Raw genomic sequence first — 16,817 nt, 5'->3', positions numbered from 1 at the left:
AAGTGCGTAGAAATTAATATTGGAACCACTTTATGACATAACAACATGCTCTATAAATACAGGAAAAGTACCCTTAGAGTGGAAGAGAGCGAACATTGTACCAATTTATAAAAGTGGAGATAAAACTGAACCATGAAATTATAGGCCAGTCTCTTTAACAAGTGTAATGTGCAAGATCTGTGAAAGTATAATAAAAAACAATGGGCTGAACATTTAGAAAAGGGAAACATGATAAATGAAGGACAGTTTGGATTTAGAAAAGGGAAATCGTGTGTCACCAACTTACCATGTTTCTACTCAAGAGCAATAGACATGGTGCAAGAAAGAGAAGGATGGGCTGACTGTGTATATCTAGATCTGAAAAAAGCTTTCGACAAGGTTCCGCACAGAAGGTTACTCTGGAAACAACAGAAATGGGGAGGAATGGGCGGAGAGGTCATCGAGTGGATGAAGGATTACTTAACAGGAAGAGAAATGAGAACGGTGATTAGAGAAGAGAAATCAAATTGGAGGAGAGTAGAGAGTGGAGTTCCTCAGGGCTCAGTTCTGGCACCAATAATGTTCATAATATATATAAATGATATGCCGATGGGTATAAAAAGTTATATGAGTCTTTTTGCAGATGATGCAAAGTTAATAAGAAAAGTGAAGACGGAGGAAGACTGTGAAGAACTACAAAAAGACCTGTACAGAGTGTATAGCTGGAGCCAGTTATGGGAGATGGAATTTAATGCAAACAAATGCCATGTTATGGAAATGGTAAAGAGTAAAAAAAGACCAAGGAAAACATACAGGATGGGAGAAGAAAACTTAAAGGTGGTACATGAAGAAAAAGATTTAGGAGTAACGATGCAAGACACACCGTCCCCAGAAAAGCACATAAACAAGTTATTTGGAGAAACCTACAGGATGATGCAAAATATAAGGGTGTCATTCCATTATATAGACAAGGAAATGATGAAGAAAATAATAACAGCACCGATAAGACCAAAACTTGAACATGCTGCAGTTGTGTGGTCACCTCACAAAAAGAAGGATATCAGAAAGTTGGAAAGAATACAGAGAATTGCAACAAAAATGGTCCCAGAACTCTCGAATATGACGTATGAAGACACATTGAAGGAGATGGACTTGACAACACTGGAACAAAGAAGGGAGAGAGATCTGATCACACTGTATAAGTTGGTAAATAAGTTTGATGAGGTGGATAGAGATGATCTCTTCTCAACTGTTTGAGTGACTTGAAAAAGTATAGTTTTCCACATAGAAGTGTTACCACATGGAACAGCTTGCGGGAAGAGGTGGTGGAGGCGAGCAGTGTCCACCAAATGAAGGAAAGGCTGGATGAATGTAGATATGGAGACGAGACTATTGGAGCTTATCTCGGGCCCTGTAGACTACAAATAGGTAAATACACACGCGGGTTTGTTTACACCGGTAAGCAGGGGAGCCAGGCCAAGGGACAATGATTTTGAAGCTTTCTCCGAAGACGTGGATAGGCACAGAGACGTTATGTTGAGAAGGAGACTCATTGACTTGGAAAGGGAGATGAAGGAAATGAAGGACAGAATGGGGACGTTGGAGAGAGAGGTTGACGTCCTAAAGACGGAGAAAAATGTATGGCAAAATGCATACAATGACCTGCACAAGCAGGTAACGTTAAATGAGGAGACAGAGGATACAGAGGTTAAAGTCAAGGAATTAAATGAAACGCATAAAGTCTGGAAGGAGGAACAAGAAAAAGGGAATGTTAGCTTTAAGAAAATTGTGGAGGAGCAAGTCAAGGCTAAGGATGAAGCTATAACTGAAAAGGTGATTAAGGTGATAAAAGGAAAACCAGAAATAGTGAGGGACTCCGCTATAAAAAAGAAGTCTGTAGTAGTGGTGGGCATTAAAGAAGAGCACATGCCTGTCAGATATACAAGGGAAAAGAAAGAAAGGAAGGCAGTGGAGCAAGTAATTGAAGCAATTCAGGAAGAAGGTCATGAGCTGGTAGGGGAGATCGAAGAAGTATTCAGGCTTGGAAAGCAGGAAGAAGGAGCCCAAAGACCAGTAAAAATTAGATTTAGGTCTCAAGCTGCTGCAGAAGAAGTGGTGGGAAAGTCATGGAAGTTAGCAAAAACAGAGACCTACAAAAAAGTCTGGGTAAGAAAGGACAGAAGTGTGAAGGAAAGGAACACAATAAGAGAATTGAAGAATCAAGCCAATGAAAAGAATGAAGGAAGATCAGAAGAGGATAAAAGGAAGTTTTCTGGAGAGTGACAGACATGGACCTAAGGAAGTGGTACAGAAGGGAAGAGGTGACAGCTTGAAGGTGGCATACACTGATGTGAAAGGATTAATATCGTCAGTGTTAGAAACAGGAGATTACCTGAGTAAGGAAAAAACAGATGTTATGGGGATTACAGAAACCAAATTGACTGGTAGTATAGATGCATTTAACTTAGGGGATGGTAAATATAATGTATGGATGAGAAATAGAGGAAATAAACAAGGAGGAGGAGTGATGCTATTGTTGAAAAAAGAATGGACAGTGGAGGGTGTCACCTATGGCGAAGGGGAAGCGGAGGTCTTGAGTGTGGGAATAAGACTGCAAAGGGGAGGATGCAGAAATATCGTAGTGGTGTGTGTCCCTCCAAAAAACAATTCATGGACAGAAGAATTGTACAAGAAGAAGCTGGAAGACACATTGGACTGCCTAAGGAGATTGCTGGAGGAGAAGGATAAGATTCTGATAATGGGGGATTTTAATTGTAAGGAAGTGTCATGGGAAAACTGGTCAACGGAAGGAAGTGAAGCTTCATGGGGGAACAAGGTTTTGGAATTGGTTATAGAAAATGTCCTCACACAGTGGGTGGAGGAAAATACACGATTCAGAGGAGAAGACGAGCCATCTAGATTGGACTTGATAATCACCAGGGTGCCAGATACCACAGAGGAGATGAACTATAAGAGCCCTATAGGGAAGAGCGATCACGTACTTATCGAGTACATATTACGAGAAGGAGGTAAAATAATCAGGAATGAGGACTACAGGAAAGAATGGTTTAACTTTAATAAGGCAAATTTTGAACAACTTGGGAAACATTTTGAGGAAGCACAATGGGATACTTTTTTTGAGGCTGAAAATGTGGAGGAAAAATGGGCTATCTTTATACGGATTTACAATGAAGGAGTGGAAAAGTGGGTACCAAGGATGAAAGAAGGCCAGAAACCAAGAGAAGAGTGGTACAGTAGAAAGTGTGTAGACGCCAAGCAGGAAAAGGAGAAGGCATGGAACACATGGAGAAAAAACAGGAGGATGGATCTATGGAGTGAGTACAAAAGGAAGAGGAATGCTTATGTAGAAGAAAAAAGTAATCTTGAGAAAAATATTGCAGATTAGTGCAAAGACCAGCCAAAGCTGTTTTATAAGTTCATAAATGGAAAGTTGAAAAATAGACAAGATTCAAAAAGTTAAAGTTAATGGTGAAACTTTTGATAGTATAAGTGAAATACAGGAAAGAGACGGTTGGGCAGATTGTGTGTATCTGGACTTAAAGGAGGCATTTGATAAAGTACCACACAAGCAATTAATATGGAAACTTAATCATGTTGGAGGTCTGGGTGGTTCAATATTGGATTGGATTAAGGACTTTTTGACGAAGAGGGAAATGAGAACAGTAATCAGGAATAATAAATCAAGCTGGATGGAAGTGACGAGTGGAGTCCCCCAAGGACTTGACAAGGAGATTGTGTGTGCAAAAACGACTCATGAATTTAAAGCCAAACTGGATAATAAGCGTTATGGAGACAGGACAGCACGAGCCTAGTACAGCTCTTTTTCTGTATTTCACAACTAGGTAAATACACACACACACACACACACACACACACACACACATACACACACACACAACTGACCTTCTCTGTGAGTCTCTCTTTCACCTTCTCACAGCGGGGGTCGTGGCCCGCCAGGTCCTTGGAGCTGGTCCTCAACTGGTCCTCCACCTCGAGAAACAGTGGGCACTCATCCCTGCAGGAGCACAGTGGCAGGTCACAAATTGCTGACACTTCTGTTCCTTCCTTTCCCTCGCCTCTTCCTCTCTCTCTTTACCTGCAGTCACTTCAGTTCAGTCTCCCTTCCCTTCCTTCTTTTCTCTCCTCCTCTCTTCTTCTCCTCCTTTTCCTCTCCCTTCCTTCCTCTTTTCTTCACGCCACAAGATTACATAACAATACACCTGTCTTCCTTCCCTTCCATTTATTCCTCCTTTTCCTCTCCCTTCCTTCCTCTTTTCTTCACGCCACAAGATTACATAACAATACACCTGTCTTCCCTCCCTTCCATTTATTCCTCCTTTTCCTCTCCCTTCCTTCCTCTTTTCTTCAAGCCACAAGATTACATAACAATACACCTGTCTTCCCTCCCTTCCATTTATTCCTCCTTTTCCTCTCCCTTTCTTCCTCTTTTCTTCAAGGCACAAAATCACATAAAACAGCCTCTCAATAATCAAGGCACAAAACTACAACACAAAAACCCAACTCTCAGAATTCCTGAAGCAGGAAAAACAACATGCCATGAAGCAATTTGTGATACAGTGGTTTGGTGCCACCGGCCCCGAGAGCCTTGGAGAGGGCTCATGCTTACATCTCAGCTGGAACTCTCCCCTGTGATGAGGCACTGGAACTTTCCCCCTGTGGTGAGGTGCTGGAACTTTCCCCCTGTGGCAAGGTGCTGGAACTCTCCCCCTGTAGTAAGGTGCTGGAACTCTCCCCCTGTGGTGAGGTGTTGGAACTCTCCCCTGGTGGTAATGTGCTGGAACTCTTCCCCTGTGGTAAGGAGCTGGAACTCTCCCCCTGTGGCAAGGTGCTGGAACTCTCCCCCTGTGGTAAGGTGCTGGGAGAGGAGTCTGCTCCCTGTGTGAATGAGAGAGGGAGAGAGAGAGGAACGTAAGTCAAAGGTTGGCACTGTCAGGCGCTTCCTCCTCTTACGTCATAACTTCCAGGAGGCCTGGCCCAGTATGCAGAAAAGATCATAAGTCTGTTATGAGCTGGATGCAGCTCATAAACCTTGTAAGAGGAGCTCATAAGCCATATAAGTAATGCAGAAACGTTCACAATGAGCTGCGAGTAGTCATAGCGTGACGAAAGCCTGTCCAACATGACCTAACCAGCCAGATTTCAGACATTTCAGTCTACATATTCAGCTAAAAGTTCACTCACCAGCTCCTACCACTCCTTTTTATAGCTGCTAATGCGCTCTTTGGCACTGGACTGAACGTTGTACCGCCGTTTGTCACCTTCAGCCCTTGTGCGGGCTGCCATGGGATGAGATGCATTGATGAGAGTGAGTCTCATCCCATGCCTGCTGCCTCACCCTTGCAGTCAGGGCAGGTGACGGAGAGCCCTTGATCATATCTTTCCTCTCTTTGGAGTCTGGGTCTGGATCTAACTATTTTTCACCTCTACTGTTTTTTAAGGTAAAAACAAGTATGGTAACACCAAGGAAATCGAGCAATTGGGCGGGACCGCATATCTAAATTTGTACCCTGAAAATATGGGGTTGCTATCAGAAAAATATTTAAGTAAATAGTATTAAGCAATTGTATACCTGCAGGGGTGGCTCCATGCTGGCAAGGTTTGCTGGTACTGTTCAGTTGTTGGTGTCGGTACTACAGTCTGTTTCATTCCATGTGTCCACCAACATAGCGGGAATTATGATAGATGTGACACCTTCGCATTTCTACTTCGCGAATACATGAAAATCAATTGTGATAGACTAGTATCCCTAGGTTACCTCCAGTCTGGGAAAAAATTAGATGGAAAGTTTTTTCAACTGATTTCAACAGCCAAGGGGTCAACATTTACCAAAAAAAAGATAGGGCATGTAGAGGTTGGGGGAAAATTTATACAGGGGTCAAAGTTCAATGACCTATTCTAAAAATACCAATAAAGTTATCTTTATGGAAAAAGATATAGAACATGCATATCATTGGACATCTGATGCTTGAAATCTTCTGAGAAATGAATAAAAACCAGGAGCAGATGCCAGGGACTACATCTTGACCTTTTGAATGGGGTCAAAGGTCAAAATTCACAAATTTATCACTAAAATACAAATAGAAAGCATGATTTTTACAATTAAAGCTTGTCTGCTTTAATTCATATATGAGAAAACTGTTCTGAAACTGATCTAGAGGGATGGGTGTCACTACCCCCTCCCTCCCCCCCTTCCAAGGATCTAGAGGGATGGGTGTCCCTACCCCCTCCCTCCCCCCCTTCCAAGGATCTAGAGGGATGGGTGTCACTACCCCCTCCCTCCCCCCCTTCCAAGGATCTAGAGGGATGGGTGTCACTACCCCCTCCCTCCCACCCTTCCCAGGATCTAGAGGGATGGGTGTCACTACCCCCTCCCTCCCTCCCGTCCAAAGAAAAGGATCTAGAGGGGTGGGTGTCACTACCCCCTCCCACCCACCCATGCAAAGAAAAGGGAGAGCCGGGGAGTGGGGGCTCTCACGGGGCGGCTAAAGGTCATTGACCTTTTGGTACATTTTGTCCAATTTTGTTTCTGAAGAATATTGATAATGAAAATTATAATGCTTGTTGTCGAAATGTATAGTGGGGAGGGGCGAGAATATGAACAGGCTTCAGAGCCTAACTTTGGACCTCCAAAAATAAAAATAAATGGCCAATTCCTCCGTGAATGTGTAAACAAAAGATTGCATGAAAATTGCTGTAAATTGATCTTAGTAACTTGTGGTTTGATGGCTGTCACAAACATACCAAACCAGCCTTCCAGCTGGGAAGGGCTTGTAATTGTCTTTTGTCAGGTCAGATATCACTGACCTGACCTTCCAGGAAACCCGTCCCCACCATCATAAACAGATAAGCTGTACACATATAATTTACAAACACAGGAGAATTCATGCTGAAAATGCCAATACAAAATTGAAGCCACTTCAGAAAGACTTCAGGTTAAACTTACACCAAGTATTGACAAACAAATGATTAGTTATTTCCTCTTCCTCACTTTCTTGTTCTTCTGTGTGCCATTAGAGCACAACACACTCCACATGCAGGAACACAAGGCATGTAGTGCAGCAGCATCTCACTGTTCTACACTGACTAGCCCTTCCTGGCAGTTACAACAACTTCCTTTAAGGAGGCTTTGGGGATTAATGTCGCCAGTCAACATCTTAGGTCGAAGTTTGTTGTCCTTCCCTTGTTCCCATCCTCTTCCCTCAGGCGTAAGAATATGTAATGCTGACTTGCCTGATGGGCGAGCCTCCCATAACCCACTTAGCCAGCGGGGCACCTCTTTGGCTGACTGGTAAAGGAGTGGCTCTCCCGTTACGCTGGTCGTGGGTTCGATCCCCGGCGCCAGCAAACCTTTCCTTGTCTGGATTAATTTCTCGTGTGTTTCCTTACACGCAGAGGCCATGTGTGTGAGTGTAGTAAAGAGTAAAAATTCTGGCATTTCAAAAAGAGGTGTTGAGATTATGCCACACAGCAATCTGTAGATGGACTCTAAGGGCGTGCTGGGTTGCTGCATCCACTGTAGGGGGAAGCCTATCAGGATCAATCTTGCCCATTGCAGCTTGCTTCTGAAATCTGAGGAAACGAGCTTTCTCTAAAGGAGTATCTCCACATCCACATGTCACCTGCATTGCTTTGACACCTGCATGTTTTATCTCATCATGAGAGGAATTAGTGTTCATGAATATGTTGACGACATGTCTTGGAAAATCGCATTTGTAGATTGCCTCCTTTGTGTGTCCATAGATAGATGATACTGTGTCATTGCCTGACCTTGCAAACTTGAACAAAAGATCACTTTGGTCACTAATTCTTACTGACGATATATCATACAGGCAATCCATCTCTGAGAGTAGAAACAGATTTGTGCAATAGACAGGTCGGTGGTACACGAGAAGTATTAATATGTCGGTGTCTAGGGCAACGACAACTACAGGAGTGCTCACACTTTTGACAAGTTCAATAGCTGTCTTAACGACCAGTGTGTCACCATCACCTCGTGCATGGTGTACCTTGATGTTGTGGCGTGTCAGCTGTGCAGACAGAATCTTGATAAATGCTTCTTTGTTCTCCTCATTGCCAAAAAATTGTTCCCTATCACACGATACAGTCAGTTCTGGTGTGACTCTCAAAGTATGAGATATTGTTCTGCCTGCCATTCTGCGCATGTGTTCATGATCTTTGGTTGACGGTCCCTTCCCATAGCCATCAAACACTACTGCAGCATCACTGAGCCTTCCTTGAACATATCTGACATAGCCATCAGCTGTGGCTTTGATGCTTGAGCCACTCCTCCATTTCACTTGGTGAAGTAACCATCCCCCATCAACAACATGCATCCTGTTTTCCAGGTCCAAGCAAAGGTTCTCTGTTGTGTTTTTGAGCATCCTGTCAAATTTGTGCTTTTCAGGTTTCCTCATCAGATGTCGGAGAGAGGGTCAACTCAAAACTGAAAAGACCTTCATATATTGTTTTTTTGGTAACTGGTTACATTTTAAACCGTTCTCTGATACCATTCTGTTCATTTTGACACCAAGATCATCAATTTATGACGTTTCATTTGCGAGATAAAAATTTGGACCTTTTAACGAAAGGTCATTGACCTTTGACCCCTGTAAAAAAAATTCCCCAACCTCTACATGCCCTATCTTTTTTGGGTAAATGTTGATCCCCTTGGCTATTGAAATCAGTTGAAAAACCATTTCATCAATTTTTTTCCCAGATTTAGTGGATATTATTCTAATTTTGGGTTACTAGACATTCAAGCTTATTTTTCAAAAATATATTTGACTGTTTATGTGTACAAAAAACAAGTTAGTCATTTGCATCGCTAATTTAACACACAGTCACAGGAAAAGACAAACTTGTAGCAAACAACATGGTCACATCATGATCCAGCGATCTATGGTTTTTCAAGTTAGTCATTTGCATCAATAATTTAACACACAGTCACAGGAAAAGACAAACTTGTAGCAAACAACATGGTCACATCATGATCCAGCGATCTATGGTTTTTCAAGTTAGTCATTTGCATCAATAATTTAACACACAGTCACAGGAAAAGACAAACTTGTAGCAAACAACATGGTCACATCATGATCCAGCGATCTATGGTTTTTCAAATTCATATAATTCATCTCATTTCAGGTATATCAAAAGACATCTGGCTCTGCAAGTGCAAATAAAAGGTATTTTAATAATTTACTGCATGTAAATAACAATAAATATTGAAAATAACACAAAATAATAAATTATAAATGTTGAGTGTGATGCTAGGCTATTTTGAATATCATCCATGTTATTTACATGCAACATATCTAAATATATATATATATATATATATATATATATATATATATATATATATATATATATATATATATATATATATATATATATATATATATATATATATACACACTTGCAGACCCAGGTATCACTTAATGTACCTGAATGAGATGAAATATGGGTATCTGAAAGGCTACGAGTCGTTGGAGTATGATCAGACTTTACTGTTTGAAATACAAGTTGTTCTTTCGTGTGCTTGTATGGTACATTATCGATGCAAAGCAGCATGTTTGCAGTTCATATAAGAGGGCTTGAGGGTTTTATGCATACACAAACATTCAAATATATCGCTGAAAATATAAAGTTGATCTTCACGCAATCACGAACTAACAATGCGCAGGTGCCACATCCACGTTCATGAGTGGACAGACAGAATGAAACGGACTATAGACTTCTTGTGACTGTTGTTTTTCAGAGCCGAGGTGGGCAGCGTCTGCCGCCACCCAAAGTAAATCCACATATATTCTTTTCAAGGTGTAATATATTGATAGATTCTCATCCCTGCAATTAATACAATAGCAAAATTTCTACTTTTGACTTTAAACTGATAACAACATACCACCATATCCATATTATCGTGATATGAGTGTTTTAACCAAACACTAGCGCTATTACCAGTGGAAGATACACCGCAAAGCACCTTATTATAAGTACCTCATAAATCACTTAGCTCACAGTTAGGAGTTGCCTTGTGAGTTTCTCTGCATGACTCACAAGTCTAGCTCCTAACTATGAGGAAAATTTTGAATTTATGAGTGGCTTTAAGAGAAGCTTTTATGAAGTTTTCTACATACCAGCCCTGTTTCTGTCCTTCCAAGTACTTCCATCCTTCCTTACCTTCTTACTCCAGGGCTGGAGGTACGAGGCCATGTTTTGGCTCAAGTGGTGGTACAGTTTTTTCAGGTCCAGGCTGTGGCTTGCCAGCAGCTGCACCTTCTCCATCACCTCCAAAACCTTTGCAGCGCTGCCCTGGCTCAGCTGGGTTGGCTCCTGTCCCGCCAACAGCTGAGAGAGGTATCTGGGCACAGCAGCAAACATCATCATTATTACCGGTACACAACACCAGCAGTGGCTGTAATAACGGCAGCAGTTGTAGCATGTAACAGTTACAAGCACTCAGCCTTGGGCATTCTGTATCATCACCAGACTTTTTTCCCCCTCTCAAAGGCTGTCCCTATACAGGGGCCTCGTCTCCCCTCGTATGGAGTACACATCTCAAGTGGGGCTCCACACACACAGCCCTGCTGGACAGAGTGGAGTGGAGTGGAGGCTCTTCATCTCATCAACTCCCCTCCTTTTACTGAGTCTTCTGCCTCTTGAGTTCCATCACAGTGTTGCTTCTCCTTCTATCTTCTAGCAATGTCTTCATGCTGACTGCTCTTCTGAACTTGCTAACAGCATGACCCCCCACCCCCACCCCTCTCCCATGGCCCCGCTGCACTCGACTTTCTACTCTAGCCCATCCCTCTACTGTCCGAGTCCCTAATGCAAGAGTTAACCATTATCTTCATTCTTTCATCCCTTTCCCTGGCAAACTCTGCAACAGACTTTATTCCTCTGTATTTCCTTCTGCCTACGACCTGAACCCTTTCAACAGGGAAGTATCAAGACGCCTCAAACTGAATCTGACAGTGTTCCATTACTACTAAGGTATTTTTCTCTCTGCGGACGCCGTGCTAGGCGGGCTATTTTTGTGTGTGCCCTACAGCTGCTGCCTCTACTGTACACCATAAATAAATCAAGGTCACCCCAAGAATAGGCCTTTACTGTTGTTATTTATCTTTGCCCTTGAGCTGCTTCCTTTACTATAAAAAAAAAAATGTCTTCACTACACACACACACACACACACACACACACACAAAAGTTTTCCCCTGAGAAGCACAGGCACTAGGAAGTAATTAAATATGGACCACACAAAAGTAGCTCAGGCCCTGTATACTTCAACTTAGTAAATACACACACACACACACACACACACACACACATACCTATATATTTCGCTGTAGTCAGGCTCGGAGCTGGAGGAAGGCTTGGGGTGTTCCTCCTCTTGTGAAATGATGAGCATCGCCTGTGGAAGAGGAGGACAACAGTGTACCAGAAAGTAACATTTGCATTTCTTTACGTCCACCGTCACACAAGAAGAGGTCAACACATTCATCCCCTTTTCCTGCCAGTCTAGTGTTTATTTGGGCTGTAGGTGATGACTGGACCAAGCGATAGGAAGAGGAGAAAAGGGGAATAACAGGAGGAGGAGAAGAATGAACAGGAGGAGGAGGAAGATGAAAATAATGAGTGGGGTATAGTGTCCAGGTGTGTTGGTAACCTAACCCTCACAAAAATAATGAGTGGGGTATAGTGTCCAGGTGTGTTGGTAACCTAACCCTCACAAAAATAATGAGTGGGGTATAGTGTCCAGGTGTGTCAGTAACCTAACCCTCACAAAAATAATGAGTGGGGTATAGTGTCCAGGTGTGTCAGTAACCTATCCCTCACAAAAATAATGAGTGGGGTATAGTGTCCAGGTGTGTTGGTAACCTAACCCTCACAAAAATAATGAGTGGGGTATAGTGTCCAGGTGTGTTGGTAACCTAACCCTCACAAAAATAATGAGTGGGGTATAGTGTCCAGGTGTGTTGGTAACCTATCCCTCACAAAAATAATGAGTGGGGTATAGTGTCCGGGTGTCTCAGGGCTGTATTACTAAACATTTCGTTGCCCAAGTTCACATATTTGACAAGGCTTTCGTAGGAGTTTGGGGCATTTCCAGGATTAACTGTATGGCCCTGGTGGTAGTTTTATCCTTCTTCTGTACCGTGAACCTGAAGAAACACTCATTAGAACTGATTGACCCTCTCTTTGACCTTTAGAAATAGTTGATATGAAAAGCGAAAATGTCTTGTAATACCGACCTCAGACTCTCAGTAACCTAACCCGCACAAAATAATGAGTGAGGTATAGGTCGGTATTATAAGACACTTTCGCTTCTCACATCAGCTATTTCTAAAGGTCAAAGAGGAGGTCAGTCTGGTTCTAATGAGTGTTTCTTCAGGTTCATGGTACAGAAGCAGGGTCAAACTACCACCAGGGTCATAAAACTACTCCTGGAAATGCCCACTACTCCTGCGAAAGCCTTGTCAAATAGGTGTTAGTAGGCCACGAAATGTCTTAGAATACGACCCATAGTGTCCAGGTGTCTTGCTAACCTAACCCTCACAAAAATCAAACTAGCAAAGAATGAGTGGATACATTTTGCACGTACTCTACACAGCATCAGGGAGGAGAGAGAGATCGCCAAGAAAGGGAGAGACTCGGGACGTTAAATGAAGAGGAAAGAATGAAAAGGTTAGGTTAGGTTATGAGTGGGAGCGACTCGTGTCCCGTCCAACCCAGTGCCGGAAAATTGGAAGGTTAAAGAAGAAGAAAACAGGAACAGGAACAGAAGCAAGACAGATTGAATGAAGAAAATAATAATAAAAAGCAGAAATGAAAAAGGACAAAACAAGAAGAAGAAGGAAAACAAGGACAGGAACAGAAGCAAGACAGATTAAACAAAGAAAATGATAAGAAAAAGCAGAAACAGAAACAGAAAGAAGGACAAAACAAGAAGAAGGAAAACAAGGACAGGAACAGAAGCAAGGCAGATTGAATGAAGAAAATAATAATAAAAAGCAGAAACGAGAAAGAAGGAAAAAACAAGAAGGAAAACAAGGACAGGAACAGGAACACGGCAGATTAAACAAAGAAAATGATAAGAAAAAGCAGAAACAGAAACAGAAAGGAGGAACACAAGAGCAAGAACAGAGAACAAAAACAAGAAGAAGTAAAAGATGATATATACAGTTCCTCCAGCTTCCTTACTCTCTCACCTTACTCAACAGGAAGAAGAAGAAGAAGAAGAAGAAGAAGAAGAAGGAGAAGGCACTATGGGTCACATTCTCAAACATTTCAACACCCAAGCACACACACATTGACAAGGCTTTCATAGGAGTTGTGGGCATTTCCAGGGGTTGTCTTATGGCCCTGGTGGCAGCTTGAGCCTTCCTCTGTACCATGAACCTAAACCACCACTCGTCAGAACCCGCCTGACCTCCTTTAAGGCCCTTGGAAGTGGTTGACGTGAGGCGGAAGTGTCTGACACCACCAAGCCGTAGACAGGTCCATCAGCTTCCCCTCTCCCTACCTTGCTCAGGAGGGGCCCGTGATCCGCCGGGCAGAAGTCCTTCGAGTAGCGTCCCTTCTTCTTCTTCTTTATGGTGGTGCCCTGGACCCTCTGGACATTGTGGATGTGTGCCTGCCATTGTGAGAGGAACTGCATGGCCCTCGGGGTCTGGAAGGGAGAAAAATGCGATGGCCAGGAGGAGGAAGAAGGGAATGAATAAGAGGAGGAGCAGGAGGAGTAATCGTAGTAGTCGTGGTAGGAACAGGAGCGAGAGAGGGTGGTTTGGGCATGTGAAAAGTGGGGGGATGGTGGGGCATTGTGGAGAGCTGTGAAGAGTGGGGGGATGGTGGGGCATTGTGGAGAGCTGTGAAGAGGAGGGGGATGGTGGGGTATTGTGGAGAGCTGTGAAGAGTGGGGGGATGGTGGGGTATTGTGGAGAGCTGTGAAGAGTGGGGGGATGGTGGGGTGTGTGGAGAGAGTGAGAGTGGGGGGGGATGGTGGGGTATTGTGGAGAGCTGTGAAGAGTGGGGGGATGGTGGGGCATTGTGGAGAGCTGTGAAGAGGAGGGGGATGGTGGGGCATTGGCAGTGTGCTGGGGAGGGTTTGGCAGCACTGGGGAGGCTGGGGCAGGGGACAGAGAGGGTTGGAAGCGTATCATGTGCCGCGTGACCTCACCGGAGATTACTGGAAAACCTGACGTGAGACAGATGAGGAGGAGAAGGAGGAGGAGGTCGAGGGATTAGGTTCCAAATTTTTAAGTGTTTCCGAGCCCAGGCACACAGGGCTGTCATGAGAGACGTAGGCATTTCCAAGGGTACTTTCATGACCTTGGTGGTAGTTTGACCCTTCCTCTGTACCACAAACATGAAAAACCACTCATGATAACCCTATTGATCTCCTTTTAGGCCTTTGGAAATAGTTGACATGAGAAGTGAAAGAACCTGAGAATATAATCCCTTCCCTTCCCTTCTCTTCCTTTACCTTCCCTTCCATGCCCTCACCTTCCCTGTCCTTACCTTCCTGTACCTTCACTACCCTTCCCTTCCCTCCCGTGCCCTTACCTCATTCACTGTGGCGCCCCTGTTTTGCTCCACCTGGCTCAGAATACCAACACTGTTTTTTGAGCCCAGGCCCCTCCATGGCGTCATTTTGGGGTAGACACTTCGGCATGTTCTCTGAAACAAGGAAGAGTTGGTGAGGAGGATGACACATGGAAGTGCAGGCAGCAGAAAGCCTATTGGTCATTACGAGGTTGCCCGCTCTGGTGATTTAATCTGCTGGACAGCCACTTAGCACTTAGGCGTTCAATTCATTCCTGACGCTACAAAATGACAGTCGATTAGATTTTCAAAGGAGTTGATGGTGTTCCCATTTACTGCTTCTGAGGGAAGGTTGTTCCAGTGGCGGGTGACTCGGTCTGAGAGGAAACTCCTGCCGTCTGTACTGCACCGCCCAGCTTGAACATGTAGGCCGCTGCTTACAGTTGTCTGGTTAGTTTGTGGCTCAAAAAACTTGGAGGGTCCACGTTGCTGAACTTGAGGCACTTGAAAACCTGCATCACATCCCCCTGAGGGCGTCTTTTCCAGCATGAAGAGGGTGACTCACTCCTCGTATGGCTGAGCCCTCAATGGTGGAATACTGTTCATAGCACTCTCGCTAATAATTCAATGTCTGAAGGTGTGGAGGAGGAGGAGGAGGAGGAGGGGAGAAGACTAGAATTGTGGGCCTTCTTCCCCCTCCTCCTTTTCTTTATTCTGCCCAAGTGTGTGTGTGTGTGTGCGTGTGTGTGTGTGTGCGAGCACGCACATGGGCGAGAGAGAGAGAGAGAGAGAGAGAGAGAGAGAGAGAGAGAGAGAGAGAGAGAGAGAGAGATTTACATAGATTTACATACAAAATCAGACCACACAGACCCCATGGTCCAGACTTGGTGGTCTGTCCTTAAACCTCAGTGATTTTACATTAATCAGAAGACTCCAAAACGTTGCATTTCTACTCTAGTTGATATTAAGTTGAAGGAAGTGACGGTCGAGCTTATTTTTGAAGGAGTCAATCGTGTTACACTGGACCACTGACGGTGGAAGCTTATTCCATTCTCGCTTTTCTAACGTTGGTGAAGAAAATTTGGTGCAGTCTGAATTTACTTGTCTACATCTGAGTTTTACGCCATTGTTCCTCGTCGCAAAGTGTCATCGATCATAAACAATGTTGATCTGTCTACATTCGTGAAACCATTAAGTATTTTAAAACATTCGATCAGTTTTCCTCGGGCGACATTTCTCAGAGAGAACATGTTAAGGGTAGAAAGCCTTTCTTCAGAGGATTTGTTGCGCAAGGAAGGGATCATTTTCGTTGTGACGCTGAACACCTTCTAATTTAGCAATGTCCTTTGCATGGTGGGGAGACCAAAACTGTACCGCATATTCAAGTGGGGTCTGACTAAACTGTTGTAGAGCGGAGTATTACATCTTTATTCTTGAATACAAAGTTTCTTTTAATGAAGCCCAAGATTCTGTTCGCTTTTTTTGCTGCATCGTTGCTTTGCTGTGTGAATTTGAGGTTTGACGCCATTTTGACCCCAAGTCTTTGACGCATTGAACGCTTTGAGTTTAACGCCGCGCATTTCGTATTCAAACTTCTTATTCCTCGTTCCAACTTGAAGGACCTGGCACTTGTCTACGTTAAGGGCATCTCCCATCTATCCGACCAAGCTGAAATTTTGTGCAAATCCTCTTGGAGGCTTTGCCTGTCTTAAATCAGTGAGAACCGAGTTGCCAATCTTGTGTCGTCTGCAAATTTACTAATGCGGTTATTGAGTCCAACATCCACGTCGTTGATGTAAATAATGAAGAGCACTGGGCCAGGACCGAGCCCTGAGGGACGCCACTAGTGACAGGCGCCCACTCTGAGTTAAATCCGTCGATCACTACTCTTTGTTGTCTGTTGCTCAACCAATTCGCGATCCATTGGTTTACTTGACCGTCAATACCTATTTGCTTTAATTTGTAAAGTAATTTATGATGCGGGACTTTATCAAACGCTTTCTGGAAATCAAGATAGACTACGTCCAGTGATTTGGTTACGTCATAAACAGTGAAGAGGTCGTTATAAAAGGTTAATAGATTTGATAGGCAGGATCTTTTGTTTTGAAGCCATGTTGTGAGTCCCCAATCAATGAGTGGCTTTCAAGGTAATTCACAATTTTGTCTCTAATTATGCCCTCAAGTAGCTTACCTACAACCGAAGTTAGACTAATGGGCCTGTAATTACCTGGAGAGAGAGAGAGAGAGAGAGAGA

General features: G+C 43.6%; 2 protein-coding genes across 2 annotated transcripts in view; both read right to left on the bottom strand.

Annotated features, from left to right (window-relative positions):
* LOC126988667 (uncharacterized) overlaps positions 1–4,205 on the bottom strand; it is a 32,637-nt gene extending 28,432 nt beyond the window's left edge. The window contains exon 1 of the mRNA XM_050847023.1: positions 3,904–4,205. The gene's annotated coding sequence lies outside the window, so the exon portion shown is untranslated. The remainder of the gene's footprint in view (positions 1–3,903) is intronic.
* LOC126988666 (uncharacterized) overlaps positions 1–16,817 on the bottom strand; it is a 42,988-nt gene that overhangs the window by 11,598 nt on the left and 14,573 nt on the right. The window contains exons 3-8 of the mRNA XM_050847022.1: positions 14,585–14,698; positions 13,545–13,691; positions 11,353–11,432; positions 10,201–10,381; positions 4,628–4,896; positions 3,904–4,015 (exon numbers count right to left, since the gene is read on the bottom strand). Coding sequence (XP_050702979.1) covers positions 3,904–4,015; positions 4,628–4,896; positions 10,201–10,381; positions 11,353–11,432; positions 13,545–13,691; positions 14,585–14,698 — 903 coding nt within the window. The remainder of the gene's footprint in view (positions 1–3,903; positions 4,016–4,627; positions 4,897–10,200; positions 10,382–11,352; positions 11,433–13,544; positions 13,692–14,584; positions 14,699–16,817) is intronic.

The sequence above is a fragment of the Eriocheir sinensis genome, chromosome 70 (assembly GCF_024679095.1).
Source record: "Eriocheir sinensis breed Jianghai 21 chromosome 70, ASM2467909v1, whole genome shotgun sequence".
Lineage (NCBI taxonomy): Eukaryota > Metazoa > Arthropoda > Malacostraca > Decapoda > Varunidae > Eriocheir > Eriocheir sinensis.
The sequence above is the reverse complement of the archived record's forward strand: the minus strand, read 5'-3'. Positions and strand labels throughout refer to the sequence as shown.